At 36.5% G+C, this 23,231-nt stretch overlaps 1 protein-coding gene across 1 annotated transcript in view; it reads left to right on the top strand.

The window, feature by feature from the left end:
* Positions 1 to 539: 539 nt before the first annotated feature.
* The window catches only part of LOC306882416 (lysosomal cobalamin transport escort protein LMBD1-like), a 95,083-nt gene continuing 72,391 nt past the window's right edge, over positions 540 to 23,231 (top strand). The window contains exons 1-3 of the mRNA XM_079437017.1: positions 540 to 647; positions 2,184 to 2,360; positions 10,866 to 10,929. Of these exons, the coding sequence (XP_079293143.1) occupies positions 579 to 647; positions 2,184 to 2,360; positions 10,866 to 10,929 (310 nt within the window). The 5' untranslated portion in view covers positions 540 to 578. The remainder of the gene's footprint in view (positions 648 to 2,183; positions 2,361 to 10,865; positions 10,930 to 23,231) is intronic.

Raw genomic sequence — 23,231 nt, 5'->3', positions numbered from 1 at the left:
AGGCTATACTAAATCTCATAGTGTTAAATGCATAATTTAAAATAATTAGTAATTCTAACTACTTTAACCAATGCTAAAATACACATTCAGTTACAATTGAACAAGTGTGCATTTAGCTCACAGAATTAAAAACAGTAAAGGAATAAAAATGGAAATAGATCACATGAAAATAAACGAAAAAGACAATACCCTTCACCCACAAATAAAACAATTCAATGCGACTTAATCTGTGACTATTATTTATTACATTGACATATTTAAAATGTTCTGAAGTGTTCCGTTTCTAACATGAATGATCGAATCTAGTCAAGTCAACATTATTTGTTTCAAAGCTAGTTATCATAATTGTAAAAATATCCAAATTGTTCTTATTTTTTTATTTTCTTTATTGCAGAAAACGGTGACATACAGATAAGAACGCAAAAATATAAACGAACAAGACAAAAGAAAAAGTAAATAATAAATAAAAGTATTTTTTTTTTTTTAAGTCTTGTTTGTTTTGTATTCTCACCCATGCGTTGTGTGACGTCGTCAGTCACGTGGTGAGCGTCAGCTGTGTTGCAGGAAGTGAAGCAGTCATGGCGACGGCTGTAGCGTTATTCTCTGAATCTGTGCTTGGATGGTCTATTTTCACTATTGTTTTACTGGTGAGATACATGAATTATCCGTTTAACTTGTATTTACTAGTATTACGTTGTTAGACGCGGCATTATCCTAGTCGATTTGTATCTTTGTACTAAAAACGTATAGCATATAATACACCTGTCTATCTATTTTGGTTATATACTGTTTATGTTACGCGATATTTGTAGACTTTTACTGAATTGTTTTACTAAAGAACGAAGAAATAGACGCTCAAATTTCAATAATAGTGCAGATTCATTTAAAAGTACATGTAAGTAAATATATTTGTCACAAATATCTAAGCCAAAAGTGGTTGTTTTTATGGTTCATAGTATTTCAGATATTAATATACATTGATAAGTAATTGTAGGTTGATTCCCCCCAAAATTAGAAACACAACTATTCTCTGGTTATTAATAGCTTTGTTTGTTTGAGGCGGGACTATCTGTTTGGTGACCAATGGATGAAGAGAGGCCTGTTCAGGAAATTTTATTATTTTTGCTGTTACATTTATTGGGATATACCTCACTTTTAAATATGTAATTTGTTTTTATTCTACCTGGGCGATGTGTTTAATTGAAGTGCCGCCTGAGTCTTAATTTTCTAATTAAAGTGCATCCTGCTCAAGTTTAACAAGTGCAAAGAGAGCAGTATTTCCTGTTATATAATTGGTTCGGCGCATCCTGATTTAAATGCAGAGCATTGGGTCATTATCTGACCAGCAATTCAGGCAGAATCTAATACGCATAGGGCTCTTAATTGATCCTGTCTGAAAACAGCATCCCGTAATCACAAGCTCATTTTAGCTGCGTCCTGAGATGTGTTTGGAATGTGACCTTTCACTCTGAAACAAGTTCCTCTTTAAAGTTATTAGTTTGTGTTTTTAATGAGATTCAACATAATGCTTTTCAGAGACAACTGTCTCAGAGGCTTCTAAATCTGTAGGCAGGTCTTTCCTCTTCTTTCTAACAGAGTAACTATTGGCTGCTAGATCAGAGGTGCACACAGAATCACATTTTGAGTTATCTAAATAGCAATTTTATGGCCTTTAAAGTGTGTTATGAAAAGGCCAGTTGTATGATATACTGTAAGTATAACGCACATCGGTTTGACACCAGAGAGATTTAGGCCTGTCAAAATAGCATCACACTACTTTAACACAATTATTAATGAACACAAAATCAGGCCTCTTGTGCATTTTCTCACTAACACTTATTAACACATTTTTGTATGTTTGTGATTATGAACAGGGCTTGACATATGGGTAAAAATAGTAAAATGCTTTTTTTTTTTAAGTGATATACACGTAAATGATAAATTTATGACTAGCTGATATATCTTATGTTATTACCTGCCCTCTGGTCCAACTCGTACAAATAAAATAATATAACATAAAATAAAAAATAAATCAAATTAGTTTTTGTACAAGAGATTTGTACATAGAGTTAATATTTGTCTACAAAACTAATTTTAAGCATTTAATTCAAAGCCAGAAATCATGAGACTAATATAAATGGATTATTTTGATGCAAATCTCATAGTGTCGCTTGTATCTTCAGGTCATCTTGGCCTTCTGCTGGGTTTATATTCGGAAATATCAGAGCCGGCAGGAGAGTGAGGTTATCTCCACCATCACTGCGATATGCGCTCTGGCCATTGCACTCATCACATCGGCCCTTCTTCCTGTTGATATCTTCCTAGTGTCCTTCATGAAGTACCCTAATGGCACTTACAAGGTAACCATATTCCTGTACAGAAAGGTTGTTTGTTGTTCGAGCTCAGATCTGTGCTTGATTCAACCCTGAAGCTCCATTATCCATGTTCTTGATCCATTGTTCATAAGCAAAGTAATCATAAGAGACTGAGAGCTCTTCACAGTAAATGATTTGGATGTCTGGCATGAATGTTATTGTTATTAGTTTACTCTCACCACTTGTGAAAACAATGGCATTTCTTTCCTAAAACATCTCATTATTCAATCAAATATGCAATAAGACGAGAGATCAATACTTCAGGTTTGAGTTCACAGACTGAATTGAACACATCTTTTTCTTTGAGACTCAAATGGTCTAATGAGACAGTGGTTACCATGGAAACTGAATGGCATAATTAATGAAACCACTGGCCCACCATTCTTCCCTATGGATAATGAATAATTAAGCCAGAATTACCTCCTCTGACATGAGATCTTTAATGAGTGCTTCACTTAGAACTTCTGTGTAACTTGGTTCCTGCATACACTGAAAGTACATTATGACCCAAGCCTGTCAATTTGTAAAAGGGAAAAAGTACCCTTACAAAAAGTAATTTAGACAACTTTTGCAAGTCTTCTGAAGTCAAATGGCAGACTAAAATTTAAACTGTTATTCACTGTTAATTTTGCACTTTTCTCTAGCTCTGCAACTTGCCACTTTAATTTTGTTTGTAATATATTAGAACCATAGACTGTAAAAAAAGATGGACGACGCGTCTCCGCTTCCTTCCACTATAGAAAAGTGAAGCGAATACATTTCTTATGACCTGTACTGCAGCCAGACACCAGGGGGGGCGATCAAAGAGCCCGCAGCTTCACGTTTAAGGACGAGTGAGACACACCCGATTAGAACTAATGGCAATTTGAAAATGTGCACAAATGAGATATTATAGTTATGACGAAACTTAAACAATTCTATAGTATGGCTCCATATAGATGTCTTAAGATGCCTTTTTCAATCTGGATCACAGCAGTGTCTGCCTTTCATTCACTTTTTGAATAGGAAAAGCATCTCTGCGTAATATCTTCTCTAAAATGAAAATCATAGAGGTTTACAACAACTTGCGGTTGAAGAAATGAATAGAGTATTTAATTTTTTGCGCTAACTGTCCCTTTAATTGGAGAGCAGGGCCTGAGACTTAATTCTGGTATTTGTATTCGATTACATTACATTACAGCACCATGAACTTACGGATGTCTTTGCAGAACACATGGATTGTTGTATAGATGTGGGCGAGATACGAAGTTATTTCCATTGTTTAATAGTCAAACATGTTTTGACTATTAGATTAGATTAGATTCAACTTTATTGTCATTGCACGTGTAAGGTACAAGGCAACGAAATGCAGTTAGCATCTAACCAGAAGTGCAATAAGCAGAGGTACAGGATATACAGTGCCTACAATATGTTACATACAGTCAGGTCCATAAATATTGGGACATCGACACAATTCTAACATTTTTGGCTCTATACACCACCACAATGGATTTCAAATGAATCGAACAAGATGTGCTTTAACTGCAGACTGTCTGCTTTAATTTGAGGGTATTTGCATCCAAATCAGGTAAACGGTGTAGGAATTACAACAGTTTGCATACGTGCCTCCCACTTGTTAAGGGACCAAAAGTAATGGGACAATTGGCTTCTCAGTTGTTCCATGGCCAGGTGTGTGTTATTCCCTCATTATCCCAATTACACCTCAATGGCAGGATGTGGTGTCCCTGTGATGCGTTGGGCGGTTTTCACCACCCTCTGCAGTGCCTTGCGGTCAGCAACTGAGCAGTTCCCATACCAGACTGTGATACAATTGGTCAGGATGCTTTAGATCACACACCGGTAGAAGATCACCAGGATGGCTGGAGACAAGTGGTTCTTCTTCAGTGTCTTAAGGAAGAAGAGGCGTTGGTGAGCCTTCTTGACTAGGCTGGTGGTGTTGGTGGTCCAGATCAGGTCCTCCGAGATATGGGTTCCCAGGAACTTGAAGCTGGAGACACATTCAACAACCATCCCGTTAATGTGGATGGGGTCATGCGTGCCACCTTTCTTCTTCCTGAAGTCCACAATAAGCTCTTTTGTCTTGCTGGAGTTGAGGAGCAGGCTATTGTCAGCGCACCATGCAGCCAGGTACTGTACCTCCTCCCTGTAGGTAGTCTCATCGTTGTCTCTGATGAGGCCAATCACTGTGGTGTCATCAGCAAACTTGATGATGGAGTTGGATCCATACACAGGCCTGCAGTCATGGGTGTAGAGGGAGTAGAGAAATGGGCTCAGCACATAGCCCTGTGGTACGCCGGTTTTGAGTGTGATGGTGGTGGATGCATGCTGAGGTCTGTTGGTCAGAAAGTCCATAATCCAGCTGCAGAGGGAGGTGTTAACACCCAAGTCTCCAAGTTTCGGGGCGGTAGTCATTCAGGCACGTCGGGGAGGAGTGTTTCGGCACTGGCACAATGGATGTGGACTTAAAGCATGTTGGCACAGTTGCTTGGGTGAGGGACAGATTGAAAATGTCTGTGAAGACCCCTGCGAGCTGCTCAGCACATAAATAAATAAATACATTAGAAATATCACAGAACACACCGGCAGTATATTGACCAGGCACAGTAAATCAAGTACTCAAGTGTGTGTTGTCCAGAATTAATTGAGATCTGCAGACAGTGCTGGCCTGGTTTTCATTTGAGATAACGATCAGCCCTAGGATTGTTAAAAAGGGCTTGTAGAGGTCAAGACTAGATATAACTTTATCAGAATTAGACGAGATTCATTACTGGTTTCATGTCGTTAATTGGAAGTTGAGGGTTTTGAAGTGTTCTGAAGAAGACAGACTTGCTCGATCATATCAGAGATCATCTGACTAGGCGGAGGAGGTTAACCTAAAGAGATTCTCAGTGACTCTGTCGGGTTAATTGGATCTCTGATGAAGCTGCTGATCTTTTTGTACCACCCTTCCTTAAAATACTTTAAAATTATCTCATTATCTAGAGTTTTAGAGCACTGTAGTGTAATGTAGCGCGAATAGATCAGCACTATACACAGAGGTTATGTGAATTGGAGTGAGGCAGAGACTGTTTTATTCTTACCTTTTGTAGTCTGAAAAGTCCATTCAGAAAAAACTTGATAGTACTTGATAATACCAAAATGTGCAATACTAGAGCCGTTTTGTAAACAGATCACGCGAATATGCAAGTAACGTTAGGAATGTCCAGTAAGAAACGTCAGTTTTTGAATACTCAGGATTAATTAATTGTTGTTAAATGTTATGAGTAGTGTGAAATGTAAATCAAGATAATCCAGGCATAAAAAATGCCTAGGGTTAATTATTTTAAGTTTTAAAAGCCCTATATAGTAGTTTAAAAATATATAATTATTAAGTTTATAAGTGGGGTTTACTAAGGTAAACTATTGCTCATGTAGATTTTTACATGTATTAAACATTTGTGCAATGAATATAAATAATATCTCAAATTGTACAACTTGCGAGTACACTTGTGTTTTTATTTATGCAAGTAAGCCCTAATGTGTGGTTCAAATTGTTACATATTTCCAGATAATTAAATAGATTTTGAGCCACAAATAATAGAATCACAAATATTAAATATATTGAAATTATAAAATAAATAAAATAAGATATTAAAATAAATCCACAAATGTTTTTTATGTTGCAAACACAACTTTACCTGAATTCATTTTTGTGTAACTTCTATCTCATTCTATTTATTTGTGAATTTGTTTAATATTTGTGAATCTCTTTACATTTATTTACGGCTCAAAATCGATTCATCTGGAAACTTGCGACAATTCTTACCCTTACCCGAGCTATACAGGCCAAGAATATCCCATAAATGCAAAGTTTTGCTATCGACTTGTATAAGACTTGTTTGCCCTTGTTATAGAGTGCAGAACAGTATTTATTCTAACTGTTCTAGGAAGATTACAGCATATTCTGATGAAATACCCTCACCCAAATGGGTGGAAAAATGTCGTTTGATAATCGTTCTGAAGCTCGCTGTGATTCACGTCGCATAATAAATCAGGCAGACATGTGCTTTTTGTTGTAGGAGGTTGAGATGGAAGGAGCCATCAAGTCTTGGATAAACACGTAAGATTATGGCAGCGATCTCCTTGGCTCCGGCCTTCCAGTAATCCGTTTTTCTGATGTGACGATCAAATGTATCTCTTCCTCCAGTCGAGTAAGCTGGCTTAATGGGCAGAGGAACCTTCCCGACTAAACATCTTCTTACAGCCTGTGCACGTAGGACTCTGTAGGTTTATTTCTGTTTCTCTGTCCTAAAGAGATTACAGCAGTGATTGACAGGCCTGGGTTTGGCTAATGAGGATGCACTCTCAAACGCTAAACTTGTCGCTTTGCTAGAGTTTTCTTGATAAATTGTTGTTAAATCAGGCTTGTTGTATTCTACACATCTTTGTTATTCTCTGGTTGTTCTTTAGAAACCCACAAAGCTGATCTGCTTAAACCAGAAGACAGATTTGTGGTACCTACAGAGGCCTCAATAAGTATTTGTTTGAGATCCTGTTCCCTTTGTCCCTTTTCCATTTTTTAAAATAGCTAGTATGCCTAAAAAAAGAGAGCATATTGGACTTGCCATTTTTTAAAGGCTTTATTGTAAATACATTAATATAATTTTCAAACTTAGTGTTACTGTATTATCTCATAATTAGATGTTTTTGAATGACTTAAGAGGTCTTCACTACCATTCAAAAGTTTGGGGTCAGAATTTTTTTTTTTTTTTTTTTCTTTTTTTTTTATATTAATTTATTTCTTCAGCATACAGTGGTGTGAAAAAGTGTTGGCCACCTTCCTGATTTTTATTATTATTATTATTATTTTTTTGCATGTTTGTCACACTTTAATGTTTCAGATCATCAAACAAATTTAAATGTTAATCAAAGATAACACAAGTAAACACAACAGGGAAGGGAAGGGAAGGGAAGGGAAGGGAAGGGAAGGGAAGGGAAGGGAAGGGAAAACAAAATCCAAACCCACATGGCACTGTGTGAAAAAGGCATCCCCCCCCCCCCCTCCCCCCCTCTTTAAAACATAACTCTGGTTTATCACACCTGAGTTCAGTTTCTCTAGCCACACCCAGGCCTGATTACTGCCACACCTGTTCGCAATCAAGAAATCACTTAAATAGGACCTGCCTGACAAGTGAACTAGACCAAAAGATCCTCAAAAGCTACACATCATGTTGAGATCCAAAGAAATTCAGGAACAAATGAGAAAGAAAGTAATTGAGATTTATCAGTCTGGAAAAGGTTATAAAGCCATTTCTAAAGCTTTTGGACTCCAGCGAACCACAGTGAGAGCCATTATCCACAAATAGCGAAAACATGGAACAGTGGTGAACCTTCCCAGGAGTGGCCGACCAACCAAAATTACCCCAAGAGCACAGCGACGACTCATCCAAGAGGTCACAAAAAGACCCCACAACAACATCTAAAGAACTGCAGGCATCACTTAACTCAGTTAAGGTCAGTGTTCATGACTCCACCATAAGAAAGAGCCCGGGCAAAAATGGCCTGCATGGCAGAGTTCCAAGACGAAAACCGCTGCTGAGCAAAAAGAACACAAAGGCTCGTCTCAGTTTTGCCAGAAAACATCTTGATGAGCCGCAAGACTTTTGGGAAAATACTCTGTGGACTGACGAGACAAAAGTTGAACTTTTTGGAAGGTGTGTGTCCCATTACATCTGGCGTAAAAGTAACACAGCATTTCAGAAAAAGAACATCATACCAACAGTAAAATATGGTGGTGGTAGTGTGATGGTCTGGGGCTGTTTTGCTGCTTCAGGACCTGGAAGACTTGCTGTGATAAATGGAACCATGAATTCAGCTTTCTACCAAACAATCCTGAAGGAAAATGTCCGGCCATCTGTTCGTGACCTCAAGCTGAAGCGAACTTGGGTTCTGCAGCAGGACAACAATCCAAAACACACCAGCAAATCCACCTCTGAATGGCTGAAGAAAAACAAAATGAAGACTTTGGAGTGGCCTAGTCAAAGTCCTGACCTGAATCCTATTGAGATGCTGTGGCATGAACTTAAAAATGCGGTTCATGCTCGAAAACCCTCCAATGTGGCTGAATTACAACAATTATGCCAAGATGAGTGGGCCAAAATTCCTCCACAGCGCTGTAACAGACACATTGCAAGTTATCGCAAACGCTTGATTGCAGTTGTTGCTGCTAAGGGTGGCCCAACCAGTTATTAGGTTTAAGGGCCATGTGGGTTTGGATTTTGTTTTCCCTTCTTAATAAAAAACTTAATTCAAAAACTGCATGTTGTTTACTTGTGTTATCTTTGATTAATATTTAAATTAGTTTGATGATCTGAAACATTAAAGTGTGACAAACAAGCAAAAAAAAACAAAAAAAAACACTTTTTCACACCACTGTAGATGCATTAAATTGATCAAAAGTGACAATAACGGCATTTATAATGTTACAAATGATTCCTGAACAGATTCCTGAAAAAGTGATGATTTCCACAAAAACAGTAAGAAGCACAATTGTCTTCAGTGTTGATAATTATTTTAAACATTTAAACATTCTAAAGAAATGTTACATGAGCACCAAATCAGCATATTAGAATGATTTCTGAAAGAGCATGTGACACTGAAGACTGGAGTAATAATGATGAAAATTCTGCTTTACCATCACAAGAATAAAGTACATTTTAAAATATATTGAAATAGAAAACTGGGTCCCACTTTATATTAGGTGGCCTTAACTACTATGTACTTACATCAAAAAATAAGTACAATGTACTTATTGTGGTCATATTGTATTGCAAAACACATTTGCTGCTATTGTGGTGGGATACGGGTAAGGTTAGGGACAGGTTTGGTGGTATGGGTAGGTTTAAGGGTGGGTTACGGTGTAAGGGATTGGACAACAGTGTAAATATAAATGTAATTACAGAAATTAATTACAGATGTAATTACATATAGGTATTTTAAAAAATATAAGTACAATGTAAAAACACGCATGTACACAATAAGTGCATTGTACCAAATGATTAATTGAAATGTAAGTACATAGTAGTTAAGGCCACCTAATATAAAGTGGGACCGAAAACTGTTATTTCGTATTATAATATATCACAAAATTACTGTTTTTATTGTTTTTTTGATCAAATAAATGCAGACTTGGTATGTGTAAGAGACTTCTTTCAAAAACATAAAACATCCCAGAAATAAATAAACATATACACCAACTTACATTAATGTATTTGTTTATACATATATATATATATATATATATATATATATATATATATATATATATATATATATATATATATATATATATATATATAGATTAACAGAAATACCATGATGAGAAAATAATTTCATTTTTAGGTTGCCCATGGTTGTGAAATATCAGAGAAGTTTAAAATATTTATTTACATGCTTAGAAAACTCAAAAATTAACCAAATCTTTAAAAGTAATAGAAATTTCTATTAAAAAATGTCAGCTATTACAGCTAGAAATCTCTCTTTGTGAGTGTGATCTTTATGAAATGATTCTCCAATAATCACAAGTAATTGGTAAAGTCATTGAAATTCATAGGTCAACTTATATTTGTGAAATATCTCATTATGTCTCGACCTGTTTAGATTCATAAAGGCTGACAGCAAGTATCCAACAATGGATTTATGTTTTTCTAGTGCTCGTGTAGCAATTATGGGTTTGCTGTTTTGGCATGATGAAACGTTGAGTTATGAATGCAGGATGGAGTTCATCAAGAGAGAGAGAGGGAGAGAGAGTGATTTACTGCGGCAAGGCAGACAGCAATTCTCTCTGGCATTTGGATCTACTCCGAGAACCTGTGAGTCATCAAATTGTCAGGTCACGTTTTTGATGGAATCTCTGACACATTGGGAATAAAAAACACACTGCGCTTGGAGAGCCACTTCTTTGTATCACTACTGTCCCATGGCACCATTTGAAGTCCTGTCATAAAAATCATGTTTTACTTCACTGTATAGAACAGTATATTTGTTGGTCATATTTTTATCCTTTAAGATAAATATCCTGCATCATATATTGTACTGTATTATTGTTTGTGTATCTTATACAGCAGTCAATTTAACATAATAATTTAGTATTATTAATTTACTTTATGCAATATAGTAAATTAATAATATACACCTCGTAAGGTGTACTATACACCTCATAATCATAAAACACCTGGTTAATAATATGGAAATAAAAAACTAACGAACAAAAACCAGTAATATAATCTATTTTGAATTGTATAAAATTATAAACATTTTAAAGGAGCTCAGATATTTTATGTTATATTATTTGTGATAAATCAATCAGCAGTAATGTAATTCATTTGATTACAAATTTTTAATCAACTGACAGTCCTGTAATCTAAAGAATTAAAATATATCATGATTTGATTGAATGCATTCCAGTGTATTTTATACTTTTCTGACATTGTTGTTTTTTTACAAATCCAGGAATGGGCGGCAAACAATGAGACCCGGCAACAGATCGAAAACTCAGTTTTGTACGGCTACTACAGTAAGTACTAAATGACACTATTTTGGTGCAGTAAATTCATTTTAGAAAATATACCTTTATGTGCCTTCGTCATCTGCCCTTATTGTTTGAGTTTCATTGTGTGGGGCGGCACAGTCCAGTCCACAGCTCATCGTTAATGTCCATTCACTCGGGTTATAAATTATGGCGCGTGCATGATCTGACATCGGCCTACAAAAGCTGGCAGTTAAGTCTCTGGATGGTTTTATTTGTGTGGAACCGTCTTGGTCAAATTAAGCTAAAGTGAGTGCAGTTTTCAGCTGAATAAATCTCTTGTCTGCGAGGGTAAGAAACCACATTAGTCAGTGACCTTTTCCGTGAACAAGGTCGGAAGGACTCATGAACACGGTTGACGTCTTTTTGGAATCGCATCCTCTCTTTATGACTTCACAGCGTTAAATATGTCTCAGTGACATGCATGCACACTTTAATTGAGTCCTCCATTGCTTCCACTTTAAATAATATCTTTTGGGAATGCTGCGAGTTGGGACAAGGTAACATAAAATTGAGTTATGGCACAGTTGCTTGATTATCATTAGAGTTTGCGAACAGATGCTGCGCTGAACAGACCGTCAGTAGTAGAGCGGCACGGCGTCTGTTGAGCAGTGCCAAATGCGCTAGAGACAAGCTGTCAGCCAATACAAACCAGCCAATCAAAAACTCTCACTTCCATAGTCAGAAAAGCATCAGAAGATTAACAATGACAGTGGAGGTAGACGCTCCGCAAATCCCCTGTCCAGCTGTCGGCCCGTGTTCTCCAAGAACAAAACAAAATATGATTTTAAGCTCAAAATTGATTCGATAAGTCTATAAGATATACTTTGACAACAAAACTTTTGTTTTCGGGAGAACTTTGGAGTGCACAATGCAGGGAAAATATGCTGTTTTGTAGATAACGTGACGCATTTGCAATGCTTTTACTGTAATATTTAAGTGAAACATAATATTCAGTATGAAACATCCATTGGGATTTGATTGCATCATGAAAAGTGCAAATTATTAATGGTATAAAAAAGTATATTATAAATGGTTTTTGTTAAGGCTCATGCTTACGAGTTGAACAAAGCCCTAACCATAAGTATTAAACATTGATGTTTGACGCATATTGTGCTAAAAACATTTCAAATCGTGTGGCTTGTTGAGGAGTGTTTTTTTTTTTTTGGCTGTTTAGATGATAAAATCTTCTAAACTTGATTTGAAAGAAGAGCCTGAGGTGCCAGAATATCTTGAGACTTATAGGATTGATGCTTTTGACCGATAAACAATCAGAACCACCCTGAACACCCTATTAATGTGCCAAGAACACTATAGTGACTACACAGTGCACAGTAGCTTCCTTTTTTTAAAAGAAAATTCTAGTTGTTTAACGTGATGGTTCTGTAATTTTTAGTCACCTTCATGTTTTTCCGAACCTGTGCGACTGACTTTCTTGTGGAGAACACAAAAAATATATTTTCTAAAATGTATGTTTTTTCCTTTAAAGTTATTTTTGATTCCACTGATTTTCATTTCATACACAAAACAATTAAAAAATATCTCCAGAATGTGGTTTTTTTTGTGTTCCGGAGAAGAAAGAAAGTCACTGTATCTTTGATATAATTCATTTAATTTGCACGGCCTTGGTTATTTCAGCAAAACAGAAAAGCGGGATGCAGAGAAAGTTTGCATTTTAAAGAAAGTCATTAGGACTATAAAAACAACTGTTTTTGTTCCCTTCAGAATAGCGTAGTGATGAATTGTGCACAATGAGAGCAGGGACATTCATTAAGACTGGATCCTTGGACTGAAAACTTTTTACTTTAGTGACTTAAAATGATCTAGAGAAGCTGGAAACACAACCATGTCTCTTGTGCAAAAATCTTTTTCTTTCTGCTTTTTGATGTATTATTTTCACTACAGAGTATTGGTTATAAAATGTATAGTTTATGAAGATGAATTAAATAATTTATATAAAATAAAGCAATTTCCTGCTGGTGGTACACTGTATGTTAAGAACTAAAAAAAAAATGAAACGGATAAAACTGATAGCTGTGATTCTACCGGTAGACAGCGAGATTATGAATTCTAACATGGAAGTAGATGAACTGTGATTTATTAAGACAAATTCCACAGAACTATTCTTATGATGTTCTCCTCATGCTTTGCTTCTTGTGTTGCGTCACTTCTTTCTTTGCTGTGGCATCCACAAAGGGTCTGATTGCTTCATTTCTGGGTTTTCTGGAAGATCAGGGGTTGCAAGATCATGCTGACTCCGCTCAAAGAGACACCAGAATGCTGCATTTGTACTGCTGAAAGAAAAGGACATTTGAAAAGAAAAGAAAACCCCAGTGTAAAAGCCGCCCTGGTGTGCTGTGTGGTCCTCTGTTCAGGCATCATGCGTGGAGTTGGGATAGAGAGATGAAAAACGAGATAGCGGTGACTTTGAGTTTCTTAAGAAGATTGAAGATGGAGAGAGACGGCCGTCTGATAACGTGTGTGATTATGACTAACACTGCCTCAGCTACAGAACGATCTGTTCACTAGAAAAATGGTTATAGGGTGCAAATACATAGGCTTTGAAGACCTGTGTGTGGAATGGGTTTGAGGAGATGAGAACGCTGCAGAGTTATGATTGTGAATAGGTGCTGTGTATGTCTGAGTCATTCAAGAAACAGGTGTTGGGATGGTGACTTTTCAAGTAAGTTTCTGTAAGATGTTTTCTTTAATACTTGTATCTAAAGCTTCTCAAAGAATATATTTAATTCTTCTAAATTGCTTTGACCTGATTAATAGACATAGACATTAATATGCTGAAAAAGTGATCAATAATGTAATTCTTGACAAAATCTATCAGCTTATTGCATTTTGTGAACATCAGCTCTTGAACATGGCTCATTTCAAAAGTCATGATGTCATTTCCGCTTAATGATCCTATTTAAAATTACAGTTCAGTATTATTTTTAGGTAAATATGTGGTGTGATGGAGGAAGCCAACATTCACAGACAGATGAAAAAAGGGTTAATTATTTTTATTAATGTTTCTTTAATATTTGATTAATATGATTAAATTATATATATATGTATGTATATGTATGTATAAATGTGTATGTGTGTGTGTACATACACACACACACACACATATATATATATATATATATAATAAATTAAACAAATATATTAAAAATATATTAAAGAAACATTACTGAAAACCTTTTTTTGGCATATGCGCCTTTTGAAATACATTCTGTTGGTAAAATAATATATTTTTAATAGAATAAGTTGAATTCATACATCAAAATCTTGCGAAATACATAATAGCAGATTTTGTGCACTTCGTCAAATGTGGACACAAATGGCGTTTCTTGCATGGAGTGACTCTTGTGCGGTTTTCCGTTTCCTTCTTTTCATTTTCATTGAGAGCGCTGGGGTTTATTCAGCAGAGATTTACTGTTTGCTTTTTTATTCTTGATGACAAATGTTTGTCTTTCTTTTCGTTTGCTCTCGAGCTCATCCCATTGTCCTCGTGGGGATGGACACAGAGAAGAACAACTGTCTCATCAGAGAAATGCAAGCCAAGCAGGAGGAGGAATAGGAACAAATTTGAATCTTTAGCAAAAGTGTGGTGTCAACACCTCTCAAGAGCTCATCCAAGAAAAGTGCCTTTGTTCTCGGAAAAAGATGCCGCATGCTGCTTTTCCACAATCTGCCATTAACACTCAACCTTCATAAGTCATAATTGGGTATTTGCATTAAAATCACCTGCTGCAGTGAAATCTAACAGTAATTAATAGATTGTCCTCAATCAATAGCTGCATTCTGCAAGCTGCTCCCGCAGTCTCTCGCTCACAGGTCGTTTTGCTGCGATTAAGGTATGTAGATATTGTTTTCTCCATGGACATAACCGCAGTGCCTTCAAACAGAATCATCCTGCTGCTTTTTTTTTCTTCCTCTTGGTGGCATTTTCGTTCTGCTGCAGTTCTTGAATTAGTCGCATTGATTGTGGGCCCCCCCTCCCATCTCTGCATCATGTGCAGAAGAGATTTCCTAGCAGCCTGTAGGTGGAGATCAAGCTACATCTATCACAGCAAAGCCGAATCCAATACATTTGAGTAGACTGGCAGGTCAAAGCCTCAAAGGGTTCTTTACAAAGCAGAATCTTGAGATCCCTGTCCGCCCATGTCTGTGCAAACGGAATAATTACAGCCCTAACTTCATCTCGCCGCAGTGTGTGGCGATCACCACAAACTTGTCCTGAAGGAGGAAGAGATTGTTTTCTTCTGAAGCAGTTGGGATCTACAGACTTGATTGTAGTTATTTTATTGCGGTGCGTTCCCTTTGTCAAACATGAACACGCTTGATGTCAGGTGCACAAAAATTCTGCGTTTGTTAGAGGCGTCATTCGTATCCCAACGTGAAGCCCTCTCAACATCCACTGACATGCTTAACAGCCCCTTCAAGAGCTTTTTACTTGTTACAGCTGCTCAGTTTTAATCAAACTCTGCAGTGCCGTGTCATGTGTTAAACTGAAAATGGGTTTGTGCTTTGTGTAAGACAACACTTTACACTGTAATCATGTGAGAGCTTTCAAACCCTGAAACATCTTGGTTCAGCAAATCTGACAATGAACATCATAAATCCTAGAAAAGGTCCACATTTCCACTTAAGTGTTTGCATACAGTCATAAATGTTCTTTTATGTCTCTTATCTTTTTAGTCTCCTTTGACATTGTACTTATACAAATGCTCTCTCTCTCTCTACATACACACACACACACACACACACACACACACACACACACACACACACACACATTTATATAAATTGCATTTTTTTTTTTTATTATTGTTCATATTTATTTTATTTTTACATTTTATTTATGTACACACCTGGGGCCCGTTTCAATAAGGAGGTTCAACCAACTCTGAGTTTAAACTTGAACTCAGAGTTGACTTACTCTGAGATGGGAAACTCAGAACAGAACAGCTGAACTGAGTTAGTTTACTCAACTCTAAGTAGGTTGACTCTGAGTTAAGCGCGTGCACAATGACTATGAAAAGTCATGATCAGCGGAGAGCCGAAATTACGATTCACCATGGCAACAGCTCCCGCCAAAAAGACGTCAGGGCGCGTACTTCCATCAATGTGTAATATTAATTCTTAATAACTGTTATAATATCAGAGGTGAAAAATGTAAATTATTGAACTAATATTCATTTTAATGGCATCTCATGGCCACAAAAATAAAAAAAGGAAGAAGACAGAAAAAGAAATGAACGTGGCAGCAGCTAAAAATGAAGTATAAAAACACAATTCAATCATGGTAAAGCTTTAAACATGAAAGCTTCATGGGTGTGGGCTAAATAACTTTACAGACATTTGACATTAAATATCATTCAATGCCTATTTCAATGCGCTGCAGCTTTTTCTACATAGTCTAACACTCTTTTCACATAATTAAATATTCTCTAATCCAACCTGTTACATTTCTTAATTAGAGTAATAAAATTAACTACTGACTTGTTGACAGCAAGAAGGCAGAGGGAGAACCTGCACCTGCACCACTGACAGATGAAGAGGAGATGGTCAAGTATTGGAAGATTTCTAAAATTCAAAAGTAAAAAGAATAGCTTTTGCTTTTGTATTAAGAAATGAAGAGGACCAAAAACATTGTGAATAATTTGTTTATTTAACAGTTATGGCTCGTACTACCCCTCCATCTGGCATCCTTCCATTTCATACAGTAATCAGTTTCATAAGGTGCGATGGAGGGGATATGTTTGTCATCGATGCATCCAACCACACGGGAAATCCTGAAGGAAATTCTGATTATTTTGGGTTACTTCCAGAGGTCACAGAAAGATGTTATCAAGTGAACATCATTTATCAGATTAGCCTCATTTAAACCCATTGCTACACCACTGACCTACAGTCCTGTGAAAACTCCTCTTTGACGGATTTGTGCAGGAAAAAATTCTCAGAAAGAGCGTAAGAGCGATGCACACTTTCCTTAAAATCTGCATACAGGACTAATAATGTGCTCTGCATCTCCGATGTTTTAAAGAAAACTACCATTTAAAATGGTACCGCTCAAATAAATATGCACATAAATACGGTGTAAAAAAAATTATAATAACATAAATAATAGGCGATAAGGTATTTAGTCTTGTTTCCATTTTTTTATTTTATTTTCCAAATTATCTGGCAATGGGGTAAGAAATTAAAAGTAGCCTATTCTTGTTTATCTAGATAATTTTTCATCTATAGAAGATGCATCTTAACTTAAGAATTTTTAAAAGTTTGTACTTGAAATAAGACAAAAATAGCAATTTTGCAGCGTGAATAAATGAATGAGGTATTAAAACATCGCTTACACTTTAAAAAGGGGGAGGAGACGGAAAGAAACTCTGGGTTTACCAAAGAAAACCTGCTCCCGACCAGGTTAGGTTCACAGAGTAAGTTACCACGGGCTTGACTTACCCTGCTTTCCCGGGTTTGACAAACCTTACATTTTGAAACGGAAAATCCAGAGTTTCCCTGATTTCAGGGTTAACATACTCAGAGTTTTCACTTAACCTCCTTTCTGAAATGGGCCCCTGCTCTCTCTCTCTATATATATATATTTATATTACATGTATAATAATAATAATACATATTTATATAAATAATCTTTTTATTATTGTTTATATTTATTTTATATTTATATTCACGTACACACCAATGTTATAATTATACAGAAATATAATAATAATAATAATAATAATATTTATACAATTTATGTTTATGTACGCATCTGCTCTAGATAATAATAATAATAATATAATAGCAGCAACAATAATACATATTTATATTTATATTTTACGCGATTAAGAAAGAATACTGCACAGTTATTATTAAATGAGACCCAGTGTGAGCATAAATGTGTTTTTTGGCTTGCTCTTTGTTCTTCGTGCATGTTTCAGCATGATCACTAATGGAAAGTGTAAGTCGCTGGTGGCGCCCAACAGCAGCAAACACTGACAGATTGTGTATTTATTGAAGTGGGCAGCTGTGCATGGCGCAAGGTCCTTGAACCTGCTGAGATGAGCGCTCAGGCCAAAGCGTACACAGGAAGGATTCAAACGTCGCCCCGCTCTGACTGCCATTAATGCTCGGCCCAATTTCTGAGAGGTGCATCATGGCGCCTGTGCCTCGTGGCGGGGATTTTGATGATCGGGAGTGGGATGGTAAACCCAGATGGATTGCAGCTGAAGCCCCCATCCAAGACATCCCTGGAGATTAACCTCTTAGGTTAAGTAATTAAAGGGAAAATATATATTTGTTCAGATGGCTTGGGGCCAAGTCCTTGAGCAGCATTTCTATTTAATGTAGTGTTCTTTAGAGTGGACAGCCTCTACCTTGAGGTTTGGCTGCAAAGTACAAGGTTAAATGGAAAAGCATCCCAAAAAATTCCTGGATACATCCGGTATCTTGAGCTTAAAGGCTTCCTATCATCCAGCCAGGAGTCTGTTAACAATCCACGAGTTTGTTTGAAATGTCAAGACTGTTTAAAAGCTGAAAGCTTCTCTGAATTTTAACTTGAAGGTTTGTGAACTTTCATACAAGGATACCAGAAATGCTTTTGAGTTTGAAAGATAATCAGATCCAGCTGGCGAGGAGTCAGTGAGGTGTCCACCTCTGGCCATTTAAATCTACATCTCTGGAAAATTAGACTAGGCGTTCGCTTCTTTGCTCGCTCTCCATCGCCTCTTTTCACGTCCTCTCGAATAAGTAAAGGCCAGAGTCAGTCAGGTGTCCTTGGGCAGAGCTCCGGGACTTAAAATGAATATAAAAGATAAAAGTGAGGTAATTTCCTGAACTGTGGATGTGCCTCACATCAGGAGGACAGCAAATCGTACGGCATGACAGAATTCATTTTGCAGCCATATTAATAGCTCTCCTGTCTGTCTGTCTGCCATTTATAGCTATTTATATATCATATCTATCTTTACATATATTGTTATCTATCATTATATTGTTATATCTGTTTTTAAATCTATCATTATAGCTGTCTATTATTACATATTGTTATATTTATGATTATTTTTTTTCAATTTCAATTTGTTGTAATTCATCTTCTCTACATTCAAGTTTGAAATGCAATTCAGCATCTTGTCTGCTGCTATGGTTCAAATTCCTTGAATTGAAATGCAATTGAAAAGGCTTCCTCAGATCAGTTCTGAATGGCACAGAACCCTGATGAATGTAACCATATTTAGCACTCTAAAATGGGAACGACAATCAAATTCTGCTGCTTTGTGGCTGTATCCTGAATATTTTCAATGTTCATGCAGTACTGATGTATAAATCCTCTAGAATTGCAACACGTTTTTTTTTTTTGGCACTCGCTGTATAAAGGCAATATTCGGCAAATGCTTCTTAATGCGGCCTTTCAATGCATATTTAAAGGCATAGGTTGTGCAGGGAATAAACTGTGAAATCAATTCAGGAAACTGTGCGGAGTGCCAGTCTTCAGGGTCTATGCCTTATTCTATAACGTGTTGTATGAAGATGATCTTACCTCCATTTTGTGCTATTTTCAGATTAATTCACTATTCGTGACTTGTATTACGCTACCACTTCAAGAAATGCCGTTTTCCCTTCTTTAAAGACAGCAGAGGAATCCCATCGAGTCTATGCACCCTACTAAGGGTACAGTGGTTTCTTTTCAATCAGATGTCAACCATTCTCTGCTGCAAAGTACAGATATTCAAATGCTGACATTTCTCTTCATTTTTTTCTTTCCTTGCTTTCAAGCACTTAAATTGCAAATATTTATTTATTTTGGAACTAACAAACCTCCATTTTTTAAATACTTTTTGTTATACATACATATTGGGATTACATGAATTAAGGTCATTGCACACTGAGTCTGAAATTCTCGTACAAAATTTTGCATGTTAAAAAATAAATACGACCTCACGTTGTGTCAATGACGTTTACACTCTGCTGCCAAAACTTTTGTCCTTCTTGAAAAATTTGGAGCAGGTTCGATTATCTGCTTTTTCACATCCGTAACAAGCATTTTGATAGGAAAGGATGACTTATACGAAAAAATTAAAAAACGCATACAACAATTTCGGTCCTTTACTTTGAATTGAAATGAATTCTAGTTTCTTAAATTTAGATTTGTGCAATGCTTTCTGCTACTATAATATCAAATCAGTTCAAATTCAGGAAATCAATTGGAGGTTGAAAGATGCTCACAGTTCAGTTCTGAATAGTGTACAACAATGTTTTATACCCTCACTTGCAAGATTTGGTGTCATGTCTTTCTGTGAGTTCATGTCGTTTGCTAAAGCTATTATTATCCTACTTGAAGGTCACATCTCTGCTCGATTGAAGAAGCAGAACATTATTTTAGCATTCTGTTTGCATTGGTTTGATAGTAATATGTGCTCTGTCACAGTCTCTTGCTGTGAAGATCACTGAACACCAGTCTCTCCAGATGCAGCACTGTATTACCATCAGTATTCTTGCAGTGCTCCTGTCAGAGAATGTTTGGACCCGAGAGGTCAGTGCTTCTAACAGCCCAATACAATTGAAAATTATTGCCTGTGCTGATTTGTAATCCGACCGGCCCCACATAGGCCAAGAGGCTTCGCAGACTGCTAATTTTCAATCTGGTGACAATCAGTTCCAGGTTCTCCGCTGAATGAGTTGCCGCTTCCTTCACATAAACCACCTGTGACATCTGGGCACGTTTGGAGTTTAAGTGCATATCTCCAAATGGATAGAGGAAATTTTTGAACTAATAAAATTGCTTTTTGCTTCCCCTTGTTTAGTGTTCAGTGTTTGGCCACCTGCCCACATTAAAGACTTCTTGTGATGAGAATTCATTGCTTTCAACTATTAAAAGAATATTCTGGGTTAACTACAACTCAGATTATTTAGATTTTTCTTGCAGGTTCAAAAACAAAAGATATAGGGCCAGTTTTACTAACAGCTTGTGCCAGCGCAAACTGTCTTTTGGCATTAAAATAATACTGTCAGGTTTAACTAAAGACAGGTTTGACTTTATGTAATTTCAGGGCTTATCTCCATTGATGAGAGTGGAATATTTAATGTAAATGTGTATATCGAAATTAAAACAGTTTAAAATCATTGTTTACTTCATTACTCCAGGAAAAAGAGTGCGCATCAGTCGAGAGCATCCATACGGTGCGCACATATTTACACCAAGTTTATTTTTCATAAATCCAGACGTGTGCTTGGAAAACTACGTTTATACATGAGGCCCCAGGTCTATCAAAACTTCTTGCAACTTCTAGCATTTTTTGGCCTCCGGTTCTTTTCAACATACTATGGCTTCTGTATTGCTTTATTTGCAACTGCTACAATTTGCGCTGCGGTTGGTATATTGCGTTGGTTAATATGTAAATGAGATGTTGCATCTGTGTTCTTTAATTTGCGCGTTGTTAGTAAATCACCCGCAGAAATTTCCACGCCCATCTGTGCTCTTTTGGAATTTCACTCTCGCGCTAATTTGCCCCGTTTAGTAAAACTGGCCCATAGAGTAGTGCACTTACAATGGGACAAGTGATAACATTTATTATATTATCAATGTTGAATACAATTTTTTTTATAGTGTACATTTATTTATGGGACAGGTTTCCAATAGTGTACATGTGTTTTCTGTTGTTTTTCTAAACTGATGGTGCAATCTAAATATATTTATTTAATACTTGTAGCTTAGTGTTGTACATTACCTAAATATTCTTTTATATTTGCCAAATATGGATGGAGAAATTGAAGACTTTTATATCCAGTTTAAAAAAGGACTACAATGGAATGAAAAAGAAAATATCCTGTCAAGCTTCACACTTAAAGGTTATATTGTCTCACTATAGAGAGGTGAGCTTTAACCAGGCATCAAGCACTTTTTTTTTTTCTATGACATTCATGTCCCGTTGCCATCTGCCCTATAGTGTGTGGGTCCATGTGCTGCTGACAGTTTTACAGGAAATGAAAACGTAAAACATGCCATCACATGTGCACCATGTTACAGCGATACTGAAATTTCCTTGTATCTTCCGAATCCTTTGTCAGTTTTCCCCCCCCTAGGCCTTTCCTGACATCTCATTTTCACATCATTGTAATGTGTTTGTGCACTAGAGTTTGGAGGATGATGCCCTTGTGTCAGACTTCTTCCTGTAGTAGGACAGCAAAAAAAAACGAGTGTCTTTCAGACCTTACTTTGAGTGTCCTGTCCGATTTGACGTTGATATATATATATATATACACACACACACACACACACATATATACATACATATATATATATATATATATATACACACACATATATATATATATATATATATATATATATGTGTTCAAAGTATTGCTATTGGTAAGAAAATCACAAACAAATAAGCTTTAATTTAGCAAAGGTACGTTGTCAGTGCCTATTTCGTTGTTTAGATCTGATTAAAGTTGTAAAGGAGAGAGCAAATGAAATAAACCGAATCTCCCCTGAAGACGCACTTGCAGATTTAGTTTTCAAATAACACGTATGTTAGTTTAGCTTGAAGGGATGTGTAACTCAGAACCCTCTTAAACCAATAACCATCAAAATAAGCATACCCAGGAGATGAATCTGATGTCTCAAGTGTGTTTTTACGAGTCTGAACTGGGTGTCTCGCAGTGGATTTGTCGACCTTCTCGTCTCCACACCTGAGGGGGAAGTGCTATAAAGGGAGCCAGAATTTAGCGGAGGACCGAGGTTGGTCGTTTAATTATTTAGCTCACTCTTCTCTTTGTCAGGGGGATTAATATGCTAAACTTTTCTTCCCAGTCAGGTGCTTTCCCATTATATCTGGTTAGATTGAAATGGATGATCTGCAGTAATGCAGTGCGGCCTATTCCCTCACCGTGTTAATATTCATGTTGTTATGATTAATATTACCCACTGGTTGGGTGCCACGAGCTCACAGACTAGGGACAGAGAGCAGGGCTGCAATGTGTGCCACTAGCATTGGATGGTTCTGCTTCAGTGCCTGTAGGCAAACAGTTCATTGTTTTTATCTAGAACGATGACCTGTTGAAATGAATGCATCCTGCTTTGTCTTATGTCCATGCTATCCATATTTGATGTGCAGTAATGACTTTATTTAAAAGCAAATGGAGATGAACTGCACTATAGGTGCATGAAAAAAATATACCACTAAAAATTGAAATCAATCATTTATAATGTCAATGTCAAATGAATGTTGTGATGCTTAAGTGAATTTATTTAGGCATTACAATATAATACTGTTCATTATGAA

This window comes from Barbus barbus (genome assembly GCF_936440315.1).
Source record: "Barbus barbus genome assembly, chromosome: 16".
In the NCBI taxonomy this organism is placed as follows: Eukaryota; Metazoa; Chordata; class Actinopteri; order Cypriniformes; family Cyprinidae; genus Barbus; species Barbus barbus.
The sequence above is the reverse complement of the archived record's forward strand: the minus strand, read 5'-3'. Positions and strand labels throughout refer to the sequence as shown.